The 22,961-nt window shown below is 44.5% G+C and overlaps 1 protein-coding gene across 1 annotated transcript in view; it reads right to left on the reverse strand.

Annotated features, from left to right (window-relative positions):
• Positions 1-22,961, reverse strand: part of DDX41 (DEAD-box helicase 41) — a 167,815-nt gene that overhangs the window by 47,248 nt on the left and 97,606 nt on the right. Inside the window, exon 11 of the mRNA XM_069244503.1 lies at positions 13,112-13,243. Within this exon, the coding sequence (XP_069100604.1) occupies positions 13,112-13,243 (132 nt within the window). The remainder of the gene's footprint in view (positions 1-13,111; positions 13,244-22,961) is intronic.

Consider the following 22,961-nt stretch of genomic DNA (forward strand, 5'->3'; position numbering starts at 1 on the left):
CCACATAGGATCTGAAATAAAAACAGAGATACTGACTCCAAGAGGACTCAGAAGTACCCTGCAACAAGGGGCCACATTGATGAGTAGTCTTTTTTAATTCAATCTTCCTCCCCACTTCTTTAGACACTAGGGGCCAGATGTACGAAGCCTTTTGCATGTCGCAAACTGCGAAAAACGCAGTTTGCTGCATGCAAAAGGCCGAACGCGATGCTCATCCCCAAATTGCGAGTCGGTACCGACTCGCAATTTGGGAATGCGACTCGCAAATAGGAAGGGGTGTTCCCTTACTATTTGCGACCGCATCGCCATTCAGAGTTGCTTTGTGACCGCGAATGCGATCGCAAACCAACTCGCAGTTACCACCAGTGTCACACTGGTGGTAACTCATTCGCAAAAGAGAAGGGGGCCCCATGGGACCCCTTCCCCTTTGTGAATGCCGAAACAAATATTTTTTCAGAGCAGGCAGTAGTCCTATGGACCACTGCCTACTCTGAAAAAAACGAAACCAAATGGTTTCGGTTTAGTTTTCATTTTGCAGCTCGTTTTCCTTTAAGGAAAACAGGCTGCAAAATGAAAAAAAAACTGCTTTATTGAAAAAGCAGTCACAGACAAGGAGGTCTGCTGACTACACCAGGCCACCATCCCTGTGAGTGCAGGGACTCGCTAGGGGGTTGCAAACTGCGACCCACCTCATGAATATTGATGAGGTGGGTCCTTGCGACCCCATAGCGAGTCGCAGAAAGTGTCTGAGACACCTTTCTGCATCCAATTTTGCGAGTTGCAAATTGCGAGTCAGTCAGACTCGCAATTTGCAACTCACAAAATTGGAGTTTCCTACATCTGGCCCTAGAATCTTTGTGTGTCACTCTTCCCAGTTCGACATTTTTCTACTTGTCTAATGTTTTACCACAGTGTATCAAACAATCTGCCAGTTCATTAGAGTTGTTTGAGGGTTCTGACATTATATACAACAGCAGATTCTATTAATTTCTAGTTAATGGGTTACCCCCAAGTACCCGTAGCAGAGGTTGGCTGCTTCTAATGATATCAAGTTATGGGGAGAATGACGGAAAGCCCATAGACCTAGCAGCACTGGCCTTATGACCTGTACTGCAAAAGAGTGGATACACTAGCCAGTTTGTCCCTCTAAAATCTGTGCAGTACCCAATAATGAAGGTCCTCACTTTGCCATGTGATAGTGGGTAGAACTAACAACTATGTCAGAATGAATGGTGTCCACATAGGTCACAATGTGTGGGCCTGAACAACAAAACTGTTCTTGTATTGGCTGATTTTATCCCTCTGCTGGTGTTACAACCTGAAATTACGTTGTCCCAAGACTTTGGCTTGAAACTCTACAAAAAACTGACTGGTTGGAAGAAACCATCCCTTTAACTGCCTCTCCAGTAAAAATGGCTGGAAAAGCCAGTAGATGTATTCTCTTCTAAATAACGAAGTGCTTTAACATTAGAGACAAATTGGCCTTTTTGTTGGCCCTGGTTCCCCTCAAAGGGGGCACCACTTTGGATAAACACTGGTCTATGGGGACTAGTATTTTTTTTACTACTTCAGCGCTTTGAGGTGACAATGCACCAGCCCAGAGGTCATTCGCCAGGGGCTGGGCATTTCTTGAGGTTTTTCTCTCTGATGGATTCAAAGGTAATCTGAGGCTCATTCTGAGATGAGTGGGACTTCGACTGAAGTCTGCATAGATGATACCTGATGTAACTGAGTCAATTAGGAAGCACAAGGACCCTAGATAGAGCACAGGACAAGCCCAAAGGTTGCACTAAGAATCCGTCTTCATGCAGCCAAATCCCATGCAGCCAAATCCCATGGCATGCAAGCTCAAATTATAGGTGGATTGCATGCATTGTATGGATGGATGAAGGTTAAGCCCTACGCCCTAAACATCCTATTTTGGCAGGCTATGGGGCAAGCGGTAGTATAGTCAAATTCTAGATATTTGATTCCTCCTCCTCATTCACCCTACAAAAAAATAAAAAAATCAACCAATCACTGATTATTTTTTTTAAGTGAAGTTATATTTACGCATCAAGATCAGTGCCTGAACAATATTTTAACATCCTTTACAAAACGTCTGTTACAGCTGATATGGTTATGATGAAAAACGTAAAAAGTGTTGCAATGCCAGGTTTGATAAGTTATAAGTATTTACACAACTGTAATTCCACCCTTGCCCCCAAAATACACAGCATAATATACAAAAACAAGTCATCATTAAAATTATTTATTGGACAGACCCTTGGAAATGAACCTGGCCGTATACCTTCTTATAATATGCATACATTTCTCAGGACCATATATTTAGTTGCCCTCCAAGTGCTCAGAAGCAATTCTGCCAAATGAAGAGATAAGGTGTTGCGGTTGCCTTCTTTCCTTTGTCATCAGAGTCTGATGTAACTGCATTTTTATCGGAAGATGGATTAGGGCTCTACCATTACAGTTTCACCAAGACGGGCGGCAATAACAATCCACACATATGATTATATCTCCTTTGGGGAACATGGCCAGCTTTGACCAAGATGGCGCATGCACTAATTGTGCTCCTGGATTTTCTCCACCATCCAACAACATTCCTCTTGCTGCAGCCCAGATAGTGAACCTCCAGGGGTGTGGTCCATCAATTCTGTGGATCAACAGCCAGTTGGAATGGTAGATCACCTCCGGTTTAAGTGGCCTACCACTAACATGGAGCCCAGGGTTGTCAATTGGCAATAGGATGCCACTGCCTGACCTCAGCGATCTTGCAGGTCTCACGCCTGCAGCCCTAACTAAGACGGGGAGGAGCTGAGGGCAGATTGCACCTAAATAAGAGTCCCCCCCTCTCCAGCGGGGGGGCTCTGTACAACAGACCAGATGCTACCCGCACAGTCTGGGGCCAGAGGCACCTCTACAGACCTACCTTCTCCGCTGCCGTGGAACGCTGCGGCCTGCCTGGTGACCCACACTGCCACACACTGGAGGAGAAGACTGTGCGGTACAGAAAGTCTGTGCAGCCCATGGCTATCTCCAGGCTCTTGAGTGGCACCACCCCCGGATAATGTGAGGCATGTGGGAACCACCTGGGAAAATATCTGCCTGTCCTTCGGTGCATGGTTTGTCGACTCGACCATCTCACCCCTTGCAAGCCCACCCATCCCTGGCTGTATGTGCTGTATTCCCTGCAAGGGCTGAGGCAAGTGGGGTCAGTTGGCAGTCAAGCCAGCCTACTACACCTGCCACCCCTAGATAAACGAAGGTCATCCCACCCTACACCAGACACGCTATCCTGCCTGCAGCCAGTAAGTAAAATGCTTATATAGAACACAAATACTAGGAGGCATCTTGGTGCTGAAATCTAAAACTGAAACCATCAGAACAGAGCCTATTTGTCAAGAAATGCCAATAACAGCCTGGTTTTGAGACGCTTCCTAAAAAGTGGCAAATTAGACTGAGCTCGATGTTGATTGAGCAGTGATATCCAAAATTTACAGGCAGAATAGGAGAAAGTCCTTCCGCCACATCAGGCCTTGCTGATTATGAGGTTATTCATTGTCATGGCTGTACTGGACCAAAGGCTGTGATTAGGAAGATGGCAATAAAAAAATCTTTTGGAGATAATTGAGGCCCCATTAAACAGTGCTTTGTGAACCAAGCAAACAGCTTTGAATTTAACTCGCTCAAGGACTGGAAGCCAGTGAAGGCTGATAAAGGTTTGCGAGACCGGGCTGAATTTTGGGATTTTCATGAGCAGACGAGCTGCTGTATTTTGGAGAGTCTGGAGTTTTTTCCATAGTCATTGCTAAACATAAAAAGCATTGCAGTAGTCTATCCTTGAGATGACTGGTGCAATTATGACTGTTTTCTGGAGCTCTAAGGGGATGAAGGGAAAAATCTTTTTCAAAGTTCTTAACAGAAAAAAAAACACAAAGATGTGACCTGATTAATCTGGTCTGCACAGCAGAGTTTAGCATCAAAGAGGATTCCTACATTTTTAATCTTTTGCACTGGGGAGGAAGGAGGGCTGAGGTTTTGAGGCCACCAGGATGAGTTCCAAAAAGAGTTGTTGTTGCCAAATAGGAGTACCTCTGTCTCATTCAAGTTCAACTTAAAAACATTATTCTTCATCCAGCATACAATTTCCCCCCCTGCAATTATTGAATTGTTTAGTCACCTCTTCAACGTTACACGAGACAGACAGTACAATCTGCGTTTCGTCGGCGTAAGATATTACAGAAAACCTGTAGGAGGGAATCAGATTGGCCAAGGGAGTAAAAACATTTAAAAAATGTAGGGCTTAATGAAGATCCTTGGGATACCCACACGGGAGGGAAAAGGACTTTGGAGTAAAGTATCCCAAACCGACAACTTGCTCTCTGTCAGACAGGAAGGAGTTAAGAAGAGAAAGTGCGGAGTCTTTTATGCCAATGCTCTTGAGCCAGTTGATAAACAGTGAATGGCTGACAAATCAAACATGACCAACAACGATGGTTCTAATTTCCTCTGTTGCAACCACTAGAGCTGACTCAGTACAATGGGTGGTTCTAAATATCTAATATCTTGGCGGGCAGAGGAAGGCACGAGATGGGCTGATAGTTCTTCACATCCAGAGGGTCAAGGAAGGTTTTTTTATTTTTATTAGAGGAAGCACTGAGACTTTTTTCCCAAGCTGCGGGAAAGTGTCCAGAACTCATAATTGTGTTCAGAGGTTCAAAGAGGTGGACTGATACTGTGTCTGAAACCCCATGGCGCACGAAGAGGGCAAGGAACAAAAAGGTGCTCCATATTTAGTGGATTCAATGACTCTGGCAACTTTATAATAGGAAGGGTGTGGTGGGTTAAGGCAGCAAAAACACTATGTAAGGCACTCGATCTGACAATTATGGCTTCTAAGGGTAAATCATTTTGATCAGTAGCTGCAAAAGGGATGGCAGTATTCAATGAAGTGAATTCATTAAAAATCAGATTCACCTCTGATTGAAAAAAGTTTGCCAATCTATTACACGAAGTTTGATCAGGCCTAATGAAATTACTATTATGACAATTAGTTAAGAGTTTTTCCGTTTTTAATAACTCCTTGGTGGTGTCTTTGGCTGTATTGATTGTTTATGTGAAGTATCTAGATTTTTCCGCTATAATTAAAGCTTTGCAATCATTGAGTAATAATTTATTTTTATTTTTTCCTCATGACAATAATCCTTCCTCTAAAGTTGCTCCTGTCTTCTACTGTTTTTGTTTTAGTTTTTGAGGTCTAGAGAATACTAAGGAGCAGAGGGTTTCTTTCTGTGGTTTCTAACAAATGTTTTGATGGGGCAACTAAGTGACTGCGGAATCAACCAATCAGTGAAATTGATGGTCACTATTACTTTCTAGTGTAGGGTAAGACCTTAAAGGAATATTATTTAATTCAATTTTATCAATCTTCTGCCAAGGGTGGAATTTGGATGTGGTGGGTGCGTTAAGGTTAAAAGAATTATCATTAGGGATTTTAAAATTAAGCAAGACAGCTTTATGATCTGTCTAAGGTAAAGGCAAGGCTTTCTCAAATTCAAATAGGATTTGTTGGTAAAAACTTCATCTAGTGTGTGGTTGGCCTGGTGAGTAGGCAAATTTACAATTTGTGTGAGGTCAAACTGAGCAAACTGTCAACTAGATGCTCAGCATCTCCATTTTCAAGCAGATGAAGATGAAAATTAAATTCACCCAGGATGGTAAAATTAGGGGAGTCTATGCAGGATTCAGTAAAATCCATCAAGATTTGGATAAAATTTACCCTGGGACCAGGTGGACAATAAAGTAGAATACCATTAAAGGCACTGATGTTATTTAATTTCAGATCAAACATAAGGGCTTCGCAGTCCAGCTGAGGAATGGGCCAGACGGAACACAGCTTTTAGAAGGTTGGTCTCATCTAAAAATATCATACCGTTCTGGAGTGGCAACTCTTATGTCAGGGTCTGGGTTAGAATTGGCCCAAGAGTCTAGTCTGCAACTCTAAGACTGGCATAGGAACACAAGACTTCAGCTTGTGGTACAAGAACACAAGTTCTTTCTCTCCACCACTCACTCCTGGAGACCATAATGAACTGCACCACTGGCTGATTATCCTTCATGTAGAAGGACATCCACCTCTAATATCCCATGGGACTTTGTAGTGTTTTGTTTACTTGGCATTTATAAAGAGAAAGATTTATCAGGGGAAGAAATATGGGCTTTGTGGTTGTTGGGAAGGAATGTGCATTTTTTTATTTGTTTTTGCTCAGTTCTACCTCCACACTCTAGGCTACAGACTCAGATAACCAACCTCCACAGACCAAGAATCCACTTACCAGACCTTATTGATCCTTGCCTGTGCGGTCACGGACAAATCCCATCATGCGGTTGCCATATTCCATATTACCCACTATGGCCCACCCTGCCATCTCTTGAAATGTAAACAGCCACCTAGACAGTATTAAGAAAGAAGCGGTACTTGGTAAACTAAACGTTCCCAACCATTAAATATGCTGCAAGAAACACACCTTTTGTGCTCCCACCGTTACTTTCTACAAATGTACGGATACAATAATTTCTTCCATGGGGCTCCAGGGGCATTGCCATACTCCTACAGATCCTTCCCCCTAGTGGTTACGTCCACAATCACTGACCCACTGGGCAGGTACGGGGGAGTGGAAAGTCTTTTTGAGGGACAACAGTACAACCTCCTGAGCCTTTTTATCCCACACAACTTACTCACCCCAACTCCGTACGCTTTCACAGTGACAATCCTAACATTTCCACATAGGATGACAATTGTGGATGGTGATTATAATGCTATACAGAACCACTAATTGGATACTTAGGGACTCCCCACATCTGGCCATCTAATGAGGAATAAACAACTAAGGGGTTGGCTGGACTGCTTTGGTGATTTTTGGAGGAAAGGTCACCCCCAGGATGGGGAATGCACCCACACAATACACTCTCCTGAACAGATTTCCTGGTGTTACCAGCAATAGACGCACTACAGAGTTCATGTGGTTAAAATCCTCCCTAGGGGCATCTCAGATGACGCATTGATCATAATCACAATCGGGAGCACAGGGGCAACCCTGACCCCATTTGGCTTTTTAATACCAGATATCTCAGACAAACAATCTGCAGGCTTCCTCTCTACTAAAATACAAACACATTTTGACACCAACCAAGGGAGGGTGGACTCAGCAGGGACTGTGTGGGCAACGAGCAAGGAGTCAATTAGGGGCATAGCCAAAAGCTAAATCTGACGTACAGAGAACCTTAAGCTGCAAGATACACAACTCACATCCTACTACTAGAGAGGAAATGCATTATGTGGGCCTCCAAGCTCACCCACCATCAATTGGCCCTTTCCAAAATGATACTGTGGCAGATTTCCATGGAAGAGGTCGTCCAGTGCTGGAGAGCCTCAACACAGAGGTATAAGAACAAGGGGACAAGTTTGGGAAGTTATGTTCTGGCTGATCACGGACCACCAGAGAAACAGCCTTCAGAATGATCCAAGAGATTAAAGATATGTCAGGTTCTCAAAGTTGCAGGTCCCCAGGGATTGGAGCTGTATTCACTTCTTATTACCAAACATTATATGCACAACACCCGCTCTCGATCTGCAAACAACAAGGCTCCATACTTGCAGAGATTCCGCTTCATCCAATCTCTTCGCAAGACAACGTTGTTCTTGACATGCTGATTACCAGGGGAGAGATTGATGAGGCGATAGAGGGAATGACCTTAGGCAAAACACCTGGCCCGGACAGATATCTTCTTCAATATTACCTTCATTCTGGGACCCTTCTCCCTGCCCACAACCCCAAAAACGATTTAACCTGCATGTAGAGGCAGTTCTGAAGGTCCATGTCTCCCAAGAGCAGGACATGAACACTAATGTGGTTATCCCTAAGCCTGTGTAGTGGATTCTATTCAGTTTTAATGGGAATCAGGAGTTTAGCTTAGCATTCTGGCTTGCAGGCCTGTGCCCCGTCACCTAGTGACTTTTAACCTACATAGTTTGCTCTGTCTTAGCCTATTTATTTAATTATTTCTTTTAAAATGGCTGCTATGTTTATAGTTAGTGAAATGTTTTGACTTTAAGTTATCAATGCCACTCTAGGAAGGAGTCACTATCAGCGTCAAAGTTAAGTGAGATAGGTAGGTATTCATATCATGTCCCTTTCCTACTTACATGTGACAAGAACATAACGTATATTTGGAGGCACTTGTTTATATAATTGCCGCCCAAAGTATTCCTCCTTATCCACTGTTTGGGATTATACCTGTGTCAGGGGTCCTACAAGATCTGTATAAATACGTCTTACGCAGACAAGGTTATCAGAGGAATTCCTACCAGATGCTATAGACGCTGTCTATACTGCACGTCGCCTTGACGCAGACCCAGTCTGACCTAGACCTCAGTCCAAGGTAACAAGGGTTGGAGGGGCACTTCCCATGGACATTTTACTGCAGATTAGGTTTAACACACCTAGCTCTCATTAGGTTAGAGATTAAGTTCTTCATGCTAGGGTTTTAGGGATATTTTACATTTCATGTTTATTCCAAGATGGTCGGGGGGGTCTTTGTATTCACGACTCTCATCTTCAGAATTATGCTTCTTGCATCATTCATTATCCTAAACATTGCAGCTCATGCATTTTACAGTAGATTAAAGTCTTTTTAAAAAACCTGTTAAAAACTTTCCTGCATCTCCATTATTGCCTGTGTGATTGAAACTTATTACTACCGTGAGAAAAGGGTAATCTCTGTTCAACCATGACTCCCCTGAGATGTGGCACTCTAGAGTCCATGCATAAAGGCTGCCAGAAATCCCCTCTTACTGATTGGGTTTTTGGTGGGATACAGCTTCTGTGGGCCGGGAGGGCTGGGCCGACAGTTGTGACGTGTTGTAGGATTGGCCTAGTCACCTACAAATAAAAGTGCGGTCAACCCTAAACTAGCAGTCTCGCCTAGGAGCAAGAGTCCAACTATGACACCTGCCACCACCCAACCAATGTGCTTCATACAGGCTAATATCCTTCAATAACACAGAAGTAAAGATATTTAAAAAAATTCTAGCCAACTGGCTCCAACAAGTTTGGACCACCTTGGTCCAACTGGATCAATGTGGGGTACATGCTACTGTATATCATGAGTGCATTTAGCAATGGCTCTCCCTAAGGAACTGAATGGCTCCTGTGCTCTCCTACTTGTTGATTTAGAGAAAGCCTTCGACTCAGTGGATTGGACCTTTCGGAGAATGGATCTTGAAATAATGGGCTTTGGATGGCAGATATGTAGATACCTAGGCTTGCAATACTCCGAGTGGCAAGCACAGACAATGGTCAACAGAGTGCTATCTGAAAGACTAGCACTGTATGCAGATAGAAAACTCCTGTGTGGAACCCTCAGATCACAGGCCTACACTTTCTCTAAATACTAGACTTCTAAGAGGAAGTCTCTGATCCCCATAGCAACCAGAATAAATCCCAACTAATTCAGATGGAGAAGCTTTAAATACTTGGTGATATATATTTCCTCCATACTCTGCCTAACTTGGAACCGCAACATATCCCCCAGAATGAATGCGTGAAAGTCAACCTCCAGCGATGCATGAGACTGCTGCTCACATTCTAGGTAGAGTAGCCTAGTTTAAAATTATGGTTCTACCACGATACTTATACAACATCCAAAACTTCCTACTAGTGATCCCTAACTGCTGTTTAAGATCCACCAAAGCAGTCCCTTTTAGGAGTATTAGATGACCTGGGCGACACCCACAGGAAACATCACTTGGTGGGCATGGCCATCATGATAGCCAAAAGAGATCTAATCAAGAAACGAAGAGCTGCTAAACCACCTAAACTATCCAAATGGAAGGTGGGAGTGGATTGTGTGCAAATATAGAAGAACACATCTACGTTGCCAAAGGTTGCCCCCTAAAATATGGTAGAATCTGGAGTAAATGGTGGGAATACTACAGTTTGGGGATAGATGAATAACTATGCAACTGCATGATCACTCTAAGTTGGCATCACGAGTAAGGTGGGTTCTGTGGAGCTATGTGTTTTATTCACTGCACTGCATACATCCATAACTGTTTATCAAAAAATGATTCTACTTATCCTAGAAAACAGTTGGAGGAGGAGGGGAAAAGAACCTAAGCATGGTGAATGCCTCCACCTGTGGCCAGTAAGTACAAGAAAAGGAACAACATTTCTTTCACTCATTCACTGCGAAGTACTTCTAGTGATGTGTGATCCAGTTAACAAATGTAGCCTGCAGCTAATCATCATCCAAAGCAGTGGTGTAACTAAGGCCCCCACGGTTTGGGACGAGCTCCTGGGTCCCCCTCAGCACAGTACTTTGGCCTATGAGCTCCTGAGTGAGTCCGGAGTGTGGACCTTCCATATGCTTAGCAGGGGAACCCCTCAAGTTTTGTTACAGCAGTGATCCACTGTCCACTCTTGGCAAGAACATCTGGCTCTCCTGAGCAAGCCCCCAAAGTCAATATCTTTTCCCAGCAGAGACTGAAATGTGTTTTTTGATAGCCCAGTGCCAGGTGAGCTGTGCTTCTACTCAATATACTACCCTGAAGTCAGGCAGGCTGTCCTTGAGTTTGCCTCTGTAAGCACAGTCGGGCAAAAAAATACCCAGAGGCCTAATTGAATAGCACCAGAACATTAATGTAGAACTGTTTCTCCGCATGGACCAGTGACCCTGACTAGAGAATAAGGATGAAGTAAAGTCTTGCAGTCCAACAGTCCTTCCTGACTAATCTTGCTAAAGCTGTACATTTTCTCTTTATTTCTATGGAGTTTTAATTTAATGGTATTCGGCCAAGTACCCAGAAAACCACCTCTTGACCAAAAAGCAAAGACAACATTTTTTCGATTTAATGACAGACCCAATCACTGAAACAGATTTATAGTTGCCAACATGGTTTATGCTTTCAGGTATAAGTCATTTCAATAAGGAACGATGCAATATATAGATGACTTGGAGGCAAGCCACAACCAAGTCCAGGCAATAGGTTACCTCTGCTGTTAGCCCTGAATTGATTGTACTGACTGGCTACAAAGAACTTTGGGAATGTGTGATTTCCCAGGTGGATAGGCAAAATACAGTGTCTTGACAGTCTGTGGTGTCCAGGAATTCTTCGATAATAAATTACATGACATCCTGCTTGGATACAATGTGCTAGTGAGACTTATATTTGGGTGAATTTTCAGGGGTCTTTTTTTTTTTTTTTTTTTTTAACCAACTCCATCCAATTTGGATGTAGAACATCCAACTGTGTAAGGGGATGCTGTTCTAAAAGTGGCAGTAGTTCGTCATCCTGCCACAGCCTGGTGTGAGGAAAATTTGTTGCAGAAGTAAATGACAAGTCATGCTCAACTTGGCTCTATATTCTGAAGAGGCGTTTTCTAGCGGTCTGGACATTATATTGTGTACTTTGCTGAATAGGTAGGTATAGGAAATCCTGATGTTGTGACTGGTACGGTTGAAACTGATAGCAACCTTTGTAAGATGTTTGGATCCTGGGTTTGAACAATGAAAGGAATAAGTGTGGCACACTTTTAGAGATCCTAAAGAACGTGCTGTATCAGCCTTCATGCCTTACAGAGCATCATGAACGTCCTACTCAAAAACCACTGGAGTGTTAAAGTGCATAGTCCACTTTCTCCAACTACCTTTGGTTGCATTCATCTACTACACTGCCACTCTGGCCTGCAAAACAACAGCAATGTTGGCTAACTGGTGGATAACACTTCTGGTGCATCTTCATCCTTTGGTGGCTGAAACTCCTCTGTCTATGGTTGGGGGAGGGTGTGGGGCGGTCTTTGGTGGAATATTTACCAGGACCTCAGCAAAAGGAGAAGCCTGGCATATTCCTCATACTTATCAAGTTGCTCTTTTGACTAATGGAAAAAGATGGATATCTTTCACTGAGTTAACCAACATTTGTTGGAGGAAGAAAGGGAATTTAGCACAGACTTGAAACCTATGCGGCGCAGTGTGCTTCCAGTGGGAGGCAAAACAGCTCAAAATAAGCAGTATGTAATGGCCTTCAGACATCTTGTGCTCATCTGGTGGTACAAACTTGAAGCCTAATGACCTGGGTTGTAAGTCAAATCTCAGCCTTTCTCAATGTTCTTTGATGTTGACATTACATATAAATGAGGCAGTCAGCAGAGCCATCTAAAGGAAAATAATTCAAAACAAGCACTTGCCACTATAAGGCAACGAAAATCTAGTGAAAGAATTTATCAGTTGGAGCGTGGGTCACATTTAGCTGTTTAATATATATCGCTGTTGTTGAAGTCTAGCAGCTCACATAGATAAGGACCAGCTGAAAATGCAGCAAGAGTTTCACTTCAGAGAAGCTAACTATTTCTTAGAAGTGGGAGATTCCTTCACACCTCTATTGTAACAAACCAACGGACACCTTTTCTTTTCCCACCGAACTTCAACATTGCAATTATTTTCAGTATCTTGATCATTCTTGCAGAATTATTTTTCAGACCACAAGAATCTGAAATAATTACTCCCCGTTGTCCTGTGCCACAAGAGGAATTCTGCTTTTCTAACCTCTTGACTGGAAACTTATTTTGTGTCAGTATAAAAAACCTGCAAAGTTTTGACTCAACATTTCATTTTCTGGCTCTGTAAAACCCAAATGCCCATTTGCTAGTGAGAGAACAATTACTTTTAAATCTGAAAAGCTAGACAATAGAAAAATACCACAGTGCTCACAGAAACCCAGTGTATTAGTGGGAGCGTGTTCTCAATGTGCAATAGGGTTCTGTACATAGATTTTTAGATGTGTGGTCTTGCATGCAAAACAAAAGGGCATCTATCACACGTGGTGCACAAGCCAGTCTATATCAGCCATGAGAGTCATTACACAGGGACCAGGGAGATCTGTAAGAGAACAGATAGTCGTATGTGCACTGGCATTTAACTTATTTGCATTTCACAGGTCACAACTAACAGTAGCTTCATTTATGCAGGTTGCACCTTAAATGAGCGCCAGGCAGTCTAATGTAGTATGTGGAAAAAAACTACAAAATGTTCTTGTTACACATTGGTGCCTCACCTGTATGACATCCAGACTGGCAGCTCCTGCCCGACCTACGTTGATGGTGATTGGTTTGACCAAAGCACTCTTGGCAAAGTTTTGGATCTTCTTGGGCATGGTAGCACTGAAAAGGAGGGTCTGCCTCTGACCCTGGAGTGGAAAAAAATAGACATAAGAAATATCAGCAGGGAAGGAAGGCACACATAAGTGAACGTGGGGGAGGGGTGGGGGCTAGGAATATCAGTAAGGGCTATGAAAATACCTTTAAGGGAATGGGTCATACATTCAATTTGTTTGGCACAGAGGGGAGGAGCATAAAGTAATGGATGGTAGTACAAACGTGGATGGGAGATAAAGCAAGATTGAGGTTAACCATTTAAGTGACTGTGAGGAAGTACAATGAGCAAAAGAAAGGAAAGCTTTACTTAATGTAACCATCAACTTGTTTCAGTTGTAGATTCACATGTGGGCATTGCTTTCATATAGTCTTGGTTTCTGAAATGTGTAAGATGTTTTTTTTCCCCAAAAGTCTAACACGTGTAAGACTGGAGTAGAATGACTCATACCTGTACTACCCTGGATCTTACTATGCTCATGGTAAACACCTATCTCAATGTTTTTTTTTCTGCAGCATTAAAAGAAACACGCCTTTTTAAAGTTTGCCTACAGAGCTATTTAGTATTCTCGGTGTCCGCTTTATGGGGAGCTGCGTGGGTCACATTTGAATCTACAGTAAGAAAAAGCTACTAAAAATTACCACAAGTAATTTGAAAATGTGCTCTGTTGTTGATTCACAACAAGCAAAAACAGAACGGTCTGAAGGTAGGGATAAATTCAATCAATATTTTTGAAGAACAGTGCTCAATACTGTCTTTATGGATGAATAACTTTCCAATATTTATTACAACTGGTTATGCACAAGGCAGAAAGTGGCTCATCAGTGAATTATATACAATACAAAAATATTCACAAGACAACACATTACACACATAAAATTAACTTAACATTTTCTTCTAAGTTCAACTGAGGCAGACCTATAGCTTTTCAAAGTCTTAGCACTGACCATACCGTCAGTAGAGGGTTGTGCCCGACAACATTTGTTTATTAACAGTTGGTGGTTACAATTGAAAGATTGTGATTGTAATCCACCCGGTTGCGATGATTGGTGGTTCACATACAAGCAGCTATCAAATACCTATATATTATTTAAGGTATTTTGCACAGTGCGTATTAAGTGGTTTTTTGTAAAGATGACTCCAATTAGAGAACACAATCTCGCCGGAATATGTGTCAAATCATCGCAACTGAGTGGATTACAATCACAATCTTTCAATTTCACCCCTCAACCAGCAGCCGTGATATTGACATGCTTACTTGCTTAATTATCTGTAAGAGTAGTGTTGCAGCCTGAAGATTTTACTCGATCCATCTGCTATGCATTATTTCGACTTCTAGTTGCTAGCTCCAAATATTTGCCCTTTTTCTTTCAATGTTTTTTTTTTTATTTCCCCGTGTCGTCTCTTTCACTATTTAGAGGCATGCCTGTCGTTTTGTGATGTTAGGTGCATGCGCCAGAAGTTCCTGTCACAATCTTCAGATTCTTTTTCTCCTTGGCAACTTGTTGCTTGAACAACTCCTTCTCTTTTGGCTTGACCTTTTTAATCCCTCTCTTTCCAGGGAGGCAGGTGGTCATATGCGAATCCAGAAAACTCTTCAAGCTGCAAAACTACTTCTACAGGCAAGTATTCATTTTATTTTGCAGCAGGATTCTTCTGAAATCAAATGTTGTGCATTAGTTTTATGTTTTATACCTTTATTCTCCTTGGGGGTGTGTGGCTGGGGAACAGGGATGGGGAGAGGGGTTGTTGAAATGAGTGTGCACTTGCATACAGGTGCTTCAGGACCTTATGTCACACCTGTGTCTCTCCCCTGACCTGAATTTCTACACAACAGTATTTTGTGAAAGTATTTATGGAGGACCACGTTGCTGTTTTGAGTAAAGACATCTGCTAGGAAGACAAATGTTGCCCTTTTTTGTTTGTGGAAAGGACGAGTGGCCCATACTCCAAAGTTAATCCTGCTCTTTGCCTGTATAGTAAGTGTTATTCATTGTGCTATGGTTCACTTCGATATGGTTGTACCCCTGGTAGCTAGTGCAAAACATATTTTTTTAAATTGTGGTCCCTTCCTGATTGGTTTTGTTTCTTGTAAGTAGAACATCATCACCTTCCTTACAAGCTGAGCGGGCCCTACACATCTGAGATGTATCTTTGGGTGCTGAAAAAACCCTGGTACCTGAACGGACTAGTTAACATAAAGGTGTGTAATGAATTTGAGAAGGAGAAGAGGAATTTTCTACTCATATCCACTTTGCCTTTGTGTACCTGTAAGTAGAGCTCCACTGTAGTTGGAGCATGTAGTTCACCAACTCTACATACTGAGGTGATCACCACTAGGAATATAGTTTCTAGTTTCAAATGCATTAAGCTCTGCCTTATGCATGGGTTCAAAGGGGTCCTTCATCAGCGGGATGAGCACCAAGTTTCTGTTCAACATGGGTGAGGGTACTGCCTGTGGTAGAGCTATTCGATTAACTCCCTTTAAAATATTTTGATTTAATGGTATAGTGAAAGGTTTGTCACCTAGTGTATGCAACAATGGCCGCCAAATGAACCTTAAAGATGCACACATCAGGTTACTCACTAAGAGGGGTGTCATGTATTTAATGACTGATTTCCTATGTACTAGAGTAGGGGCCCCTCTCTGTTACAACAGTGAACATACCTGTTGTAAAGAAATGGCTCCCTGTTGCAGTTACCCCCCACTTTTTGCCTGATACTGATGCTGACTTGACTGAGAAGTGTGCTGGGACCCTGCTAACCAGGCCCCAGCACCAGTGTTCTTTCCCTAACCTGTACTTTTGTTTTACACAATTGGCACACCCTGGCATCCAGGTAAGTCCCTTGTAACTGGTACCCCTGGTACCAAGGGCCCTGATGCCAGGGAAGGTCTCTAAGGGCTGCAGCATGTCTTATGCCACCCTGGGGACCCCTCACTCAGCACAGACACACTGCTTGCCAGCTTGTGTGTGCTGGTGGGGAGAAAATGACTAAGTCGACATGGCACTCCCCTCAGGGTGCCATGCCAGCCTCACACTGCCTGTGGCATAGGTAAGTCACCCCTCTTGCAGGCCTTACAGCCCTAAGGCAGGGTGCACTATACCACAGGTGAGTGCATAGGTGCATGAGCACTATGCCCCTACAGTGTCTAAGCAAAACCTTAGACATTGTAAGTGCAGGGTAGCCATAAGAGTATATGGTCTGGGAGTCTGTCAAAAACGAACTCCACAGCTCCATAATGGCTACACTGAATACTGGGAAGTTTGGCACCAAATTTCTCAGAATAATAAACCCACACTGATGCCAGTGTTGGATTTATTAAAAAATGCACACAGAGGGCATCTTAGAGATACCCCCTGTATTTTACCCAATTGTTCAGTGCAGGACTGACTGGTCTGTGCCAGCCTGCTGCTGAGAGACGAGTTTCTGATCCCATGCGGTGAGAGCCTTTGTGCTCTCGGAGGACAGAAACAAAGCCTGCTCTGGGTGGAGGTGCTTCACACCTACCCCCTGCAGGAACTGTAACACCTAGCAGTGAGCTTCAAAGGCTCAAGCTTCGTGTTACAATGCCCCAGGGCACTCCAGCTAGTGGAGATGCCCGCCCCCTGGACCCAGCCCCCTCTTTTGGCAGCAAGTCCAGGAGAGATAATGAGAAAAACAAGGAGGAGTCACTGGCTAGTCAGGACAGCCCCTAAGGTGTCCTGAGCTGAGGTGACTCTGACTTTTAGAAATCCTCCATCTTGCAGATGGAGGATTCCCCAATAGGATTAGGGATGTGCCCCCCTCCCCTCAGGGAGGAGGCACAAAGAGGGTGTACCCACCCTCAGGGCTAGTAGCCATTGGTTACTAACCCCCCAGACCTAAACACGCCCTTAAATTTAGTATTTAAGGGCTCCCCAGAACTAAGGAACTCAGATTCCTGCAACCTAAGAAGAAGAGGACTGCTAAGCTGAAAAACCCTGCAGAGAAGACGGAGACACCAACTGCTTTGGCCCCAGCCCTACCAGCCTGTCTCCCCACTTCGAAAAGACACTGCTCCAGCGACGCTTTCCCCAGGACCAGCGACCTCTGAATCCTCAGAGGACTGCCCTGCTCTAGAAGGACCAAGAAACTCCTGAGAACAGCGGCCCTGTTCACCAAAGACTGCAACTTTGTTTCCAAAGAAGCAACTTAAAGACTACTGCATTTCCCGCCAGAAGCGTGAGACTTGCAACTCTGCACCCGACGCCCCCGGCTCGACTTGTGGAGAAACAACACTTCAGGGAGGACTCCCCGGCGACTCCGAGACTGTGAGTAACCAAAGTTGTCCCCCCTGAGCCCCCACAGCGACGCCTGCAGAGGGAATCCCGAGGCTCCCCCTGACCGCGACTGCCTGATTCCCAGATCCCGACGCCTGGCATAACCCTGCACCCGCTGCCCCCAGGACCAGAAAGATCGGAACTCCAGTGCAGGAGTGACCCCCAGGAGGCCCTCTCCCTTGCCCAGGTGGTGGCTACCCCGAGGAGCCCCCCCCTTGCCTTCCTGCATCGCTGAAGAGACCCCTTGGTCTCCCATTGATTTCAACGACAAACCCGACGTGTGTTGGCACACTGCACCCGGCCGCCCCGTGCTGCTGAGGGTGTACTTTCTGTGCTAACTTGTGTCCCCCCCCGTGCCCTACAAAACCCCCCTGGTCGGCCCTCCGAAGACGTGGGTACTTACCTGCTGGCAGACTGGAACCGGGGCACCCCCTTCTCCATTGAAGCCTATGTGTTTTGGGCACCACTTTGAACTCTGCACCTGACCGGCCCTGAGCTGCTGGTGTGGTAACTTTGGGGTTGCTCTGAACCCCCAACGGTGGGCTACCTTGGACCCAAACCTGAACCCCGTAGGTGGTTTACTTCCCTGCAAGAACTAACAATTACTTACCTCCCCTAGGAACTGTGAAAATTGCACTAAGTGTCTAGTTTTAAAATAGCTATATGTGTTTTATTTGAAAAGTATATATATGCTATTGTGATTATTCAAAGGTCCTAAAGTACTTACCTGCAATACCTTTCATGCAAAATATTACATGTAGAATTTGAACCTGTGGTTCTTAAAATAAACTAAGAAAAGATATTTTTCTATACAAAAACCTATTGGCCTGGAATTGTCTCTGAGTGTGTGTTCCTCATTTATTGCCTGTGTGTATGTACAACAAATGCTTAACTCTACTCCTTTGATAAGCCTACTGCTCGACCACACTACCACAAAATAGAGCATTAGTATTATCTCTTTTTGCCACTATCTTACCTCTAAGGGGAACCCTTGGACTCCGTGCATACTATTCCTTACTTTGAAATAGTGCATACAGAGCCAACTTCCTACACCTGTTCTACTTAAAAATGCAAAATCTTCTTGTTGTGGTCCTCCTGGCCTCCCTCAGAATCCACATGCTATTTCTAGGGAGACTGAAGTGGCTATACTCTATGTCCGCAGGAGCCATGCTGTCACCTTGAGGGTAACTGGATCTGGGTGGCATATTTGTCCCTTCTGCATTGTGAGGAAGTCCTGCGAGTGCAGCCATTAAATTATTTCCTCTTGTGACATCTCTATGAGGCCACAGAACCAAGTCTGTCTTGTCCCTTATGGCGCAATCAGGATTAAGGTCATTGATGACTGTTTGCACTTGCTGATTACCAACAGGATCAGTGGAATTGGGAGAAAAGCATATGTAAAAGCCCCCCTACATGTTGAGTTAGACCATAGTGGTCTGTCTGCCCTTGGACAGTTCTCCCCTTTCTGTGTTTGTGGAGGGCCTTGAGCGCAAGGAAAACAGTCTTTAGTTCCAACACATTTATGTGTTTTACTGCTTCAGCAGGGGTCAAAGTCCAACTGATGTTAAGATCTCTTATGTATGCCACAAACCTTGTGTGGGATGCATCCATTGTGACGGCCACTTTTCGGGTTGCTGCCTTGAATGGTCTCCCACTTTCCTTATATTTCATCATTTTATCTCCTTCTGCACTCCCTGCATGACAATCACTAGATCCTCTTAACTCTCCTTTTCCTGACACCATTTGTTTGAAACCCACTCTGGTGTGGGGCACATGTTTAATATGGCAAATAGGACGAGCGGTATGCAAGATGCCATCATCCCCATGAGTTTAATCAGAATCCCGACTATCAGAGACTGTCCCTTGTGGTAGAGGCAAGCTTGACCATTGAATGGCAGGGCTCTTTTGTAACCAGGGGATGACTGTACCTCATTTGAGTATTATGTTGCACCCAAAACGCCTTCTCTTATTCTGGTATCACGGATGATTTCTCCATATTGATGCAGAACACCAGTCTGAGAAGCAGGAGCAAAACCGTTTGTCCATCCCTCTGGCATTGCTTTAGAGAACTTGCCTTTACTAGGTAATTATTTGGGTAGGGAGCAGTATTGATCGTTCCTCTTTCTTTTACATGTAAAATTAATCACAACCTTATGCTTAACTCGTTCTGTGCCACAGACGTAATGGTTACATCCCACGGCACAGCGCTCCTGTGCAGAGGCCGTAACCATTAAGTCCCGGCACTGGAGCTCAGAGGGAGCTCTAGCACTCCCTCTGTGGTCTTCCCTCCCACCACCCCCCCCCAGGGCAGGGATGGAAGGGCTTCCCCTTCCACCCCCGATCCGCCCCCTCTAATGATGTCAGCGCGCGATCACGCGCTGACATCATTAGAGGGTGCCGGTCGCGCTGGAAGCCATTTGCTTCCAGCGCGGCGTTAGGATAACAGGTGAGTTTCTTCTCCGGCGGGGAAGGGATTGCACACAAAAAGGCATCGGGGGGAAAAGGAAAGGGTTTTCATTTACCTCGATGTCTCTTTGAGCATTCCTGCTGCCCGATCGCACTGCCCACTAGACACCAGGGATTTTATTTACAAATTGTATTTTTGCTTTATATGCGTTGGGGAGTGGCCCCTTAGGCAAGGGTCGCTCCCCTTTAGGAGGCATATATTTTATGGCCATTTCTGCCTTGGGGGCAGATCGGTCTATTTATTTTAGGCCCATCTGCCCCCAAGGGGGGCAGAAGACACTTAGGCACCAGGGATAATGTGTCTGTGTGTGTTTATTGTCTGGGGGTTGGCAAGGGTCGCTCCCCTTAGGGGAGCATATTATTTAGGGCCATTTCTGCCCCCCTTGGGGGCAGATTGGCCTATTATTTTTAGGCTGATCTGCCCCCCAAGGGAGACAAAAACCACTGGAACTCTAGGGATTTTTTTTCGTTGTTTATTTCTGTGCAGGGGCTCCCCCTTGGGCCAGGGTCGCCCCCCCCCCCCAAAGGGGGCATAGAACTGGTGGCCATTTCTGCCCCGATCAGCCTATTTTTTTTAGGCCCGAAGCCACTTAGGCACCAGGGATAATGTGTCTGTGTGTGTTTATTTTATGGGGGGCGGCCCCTTGGGCAATGGTCGTTCCCCTTAGGGAAGCATATTATTTAGGGCCATTACTGTCCCCCCCTTGGGGGCAGATTGGCCTATTATTTTTAGGCTGATCTGCCCCCAAGGGAGGCAGAAACCACTGGAATGCCAGGGATTTTTTTTTATTTGTTTATTTCTGTGGAGGGTCGCCCCCCCCTCCAAAGGGGGCTTAGAACTGTTGGCCATTTCTGGTGCCTTTGGGGGCAGAGCGGCCTATTTGTTTTTAGGCCCATCTACTTAGGCACCAGGGATAGTGTGTGTGTGTATGTGTCTGTGTTTATTGTATAGGGGGGTGGCCCCATGGGCAAGGGTCGCTCCCCTTAGGGGGGCATATTATTTATGGTCATATCTGCCCTCTTTGTGGGCAGAACGGCTTATTATTTTTAGGTTGATCTACCCCCAAGGGGGGCAGAGACCACTGGAACGCCAGGGATTTTTTTTCTTTGTGTCTGTGGGGAGGGGGGGGTGCACCTGGTCACTCCCCATCGGGGCACACTACTAATGGTATTTTCCGCCCCCCTTGGGGCAGATAGGCCTATTTTTTAGTAGGCCCATCTGCCCCTAAGGTGGGGGGGGGGGGGGGGCAGAATCCACTCAGGCACCAATTTTTAAATGCTTGATGGTGGGGTGTTTGTCAATTGGCAAAGTATTTTCATTTATGATTATAACAGTCTCTTTCTCCTTTTTTATTCTAGTTCAAAGCTTTTGCTTCCTTTGCTGTGGCTCCTTGAGGTTTTGGCAGTGGTTGACCTGCAGTTTGCGTAGTTGCATGTTTTAGGTAAGTAAAAACAATGTACTCCAAAGGAATATTGTTGCCATGCATAAATGACATGTTTGTAGGTGGTGTACTAAATGCAGGATTGTGTGTGAAATGGTCCTTAGATTTGTGCACAATGATATTTGTTTTTGTCTTATTTCTAATTTGCTTTTCTTTTTCTTTTTAGTGGGATATCACTGGTGATTGCTGTGTCTGTGCAGAGTAGTTGCTGGTGAGTAGTTTTTTCCAGCAAGTGAGTGGTAGAGTTTTTCAGTACATAACTCTTTCTGATAAAGCCACACTCTGTTTATTACTTATCTTACACAGTGCTGGTTGTTGGGGGTGCATCTGTCCAGTTACTTTTCGTAGGAAGGATCATGGCTAGCCACAGGATGACTACTCAGCAGGTTGCTGGTATGCTTTTTGAGTCATTGTCTGATTATGATTATGAGACTGACTCTGCATCTGAGACAGAGGAGGAAGTGAGAGATTCTGGCAGTGAAGTTTCTGTCGGAGAGGAATCTTCTGATGAGGAAGCCACTCTCAGTGTAGCTGAAGGGCCTGTCTTAGAGGAGGACACTGATGTGCCAATAGTGCAACAACGTGCGGCTGAAAGGTTTCCCATTGGAAGACCTGAATTCTGGGTTGCCCCAAACATGGAGCAGCCAGAGTTGCCTGCCTTTACTGGTCTCCCGGGGTGTAGAGTCAATATGGAAAACTTTTTGCCTGTCAATTTCTTCGAGTTGTTTATGGACGATGTGTTTTTGAAAGAGATTGTTGAGCAGACTAATCTGTATGCAGAGCAGTATTTGAGGGACAACGCTGCCAAACGTAGGCTTCACTCTAGAGCTACTCAGTGTATTCCCACAAATTTGGAAGAGATGAAACGGTTTTTGGGTTTTACTTTTTTTGATGGGGTTGATAAGGAAGCCGTCACTGACTTCTTATTGGTCTTCTACTTCCTTGATGGCAACGGCTATATTTTCTGCAACCATGAGTCGTAATCAGTATTTGCTTCTTCTTATGATGCTGCATTGTGTTGACAATGCTTTAGCCTTGCCACAAGATTACCCTGATTCTGACCGTCTTTTTAAGATTAGGCCTGTCTTGATCATTTTGTAGATCATTTATCAGAGGTCTATGTTCCAGGCAAAGAAATAGCTGTGGACGAGTCTTTGGTCCTCTTCTAAGAAGGTCGTTTGGTTTTTAGGCAGTACATTCCTAGCAAGAGGGCACGGTATGGAATTAAATTGTATATGCTGTCTGAAAGTAGTACAGGATATGTGTATAATTTCCGGGTCTACACTGGTAGTGATTCCAATATTGACCCCCCTTGTTGTCCGCCCTCTTTTGAAGTTAGTGAAAAAATTGTGTGGGAACTTTGTAGACAACTGTTTAACAAAGGTCACCATTTGTATGTAGATAACTTCTACACTGGAGTGCAGTTGTTCAAGGAATTGTTTAGAGTGGACACTGTTGCTTGTAGCACAACTCGTAACCAGAAAGGCTATCCAAGGGAGCTTGTCTGTAAAAAACTTGAGGGGTCAGTGCAGTGCCTTGCGGA

Source organism: Pleurodeles waltl, chromosome 7, assembly GCF_031143425.1.
Source record: "Pleurodeles waltl isolate 20211129_DDA chromosome 7, aPleWal1.hap1.20221129, whole genome shotgun sequence".
NCBI lineage: Eukaryota > Metazoa > Chordata > Amphibia > Caudata > Salamandridae > Pleurodeles > Pleurodeles waltl.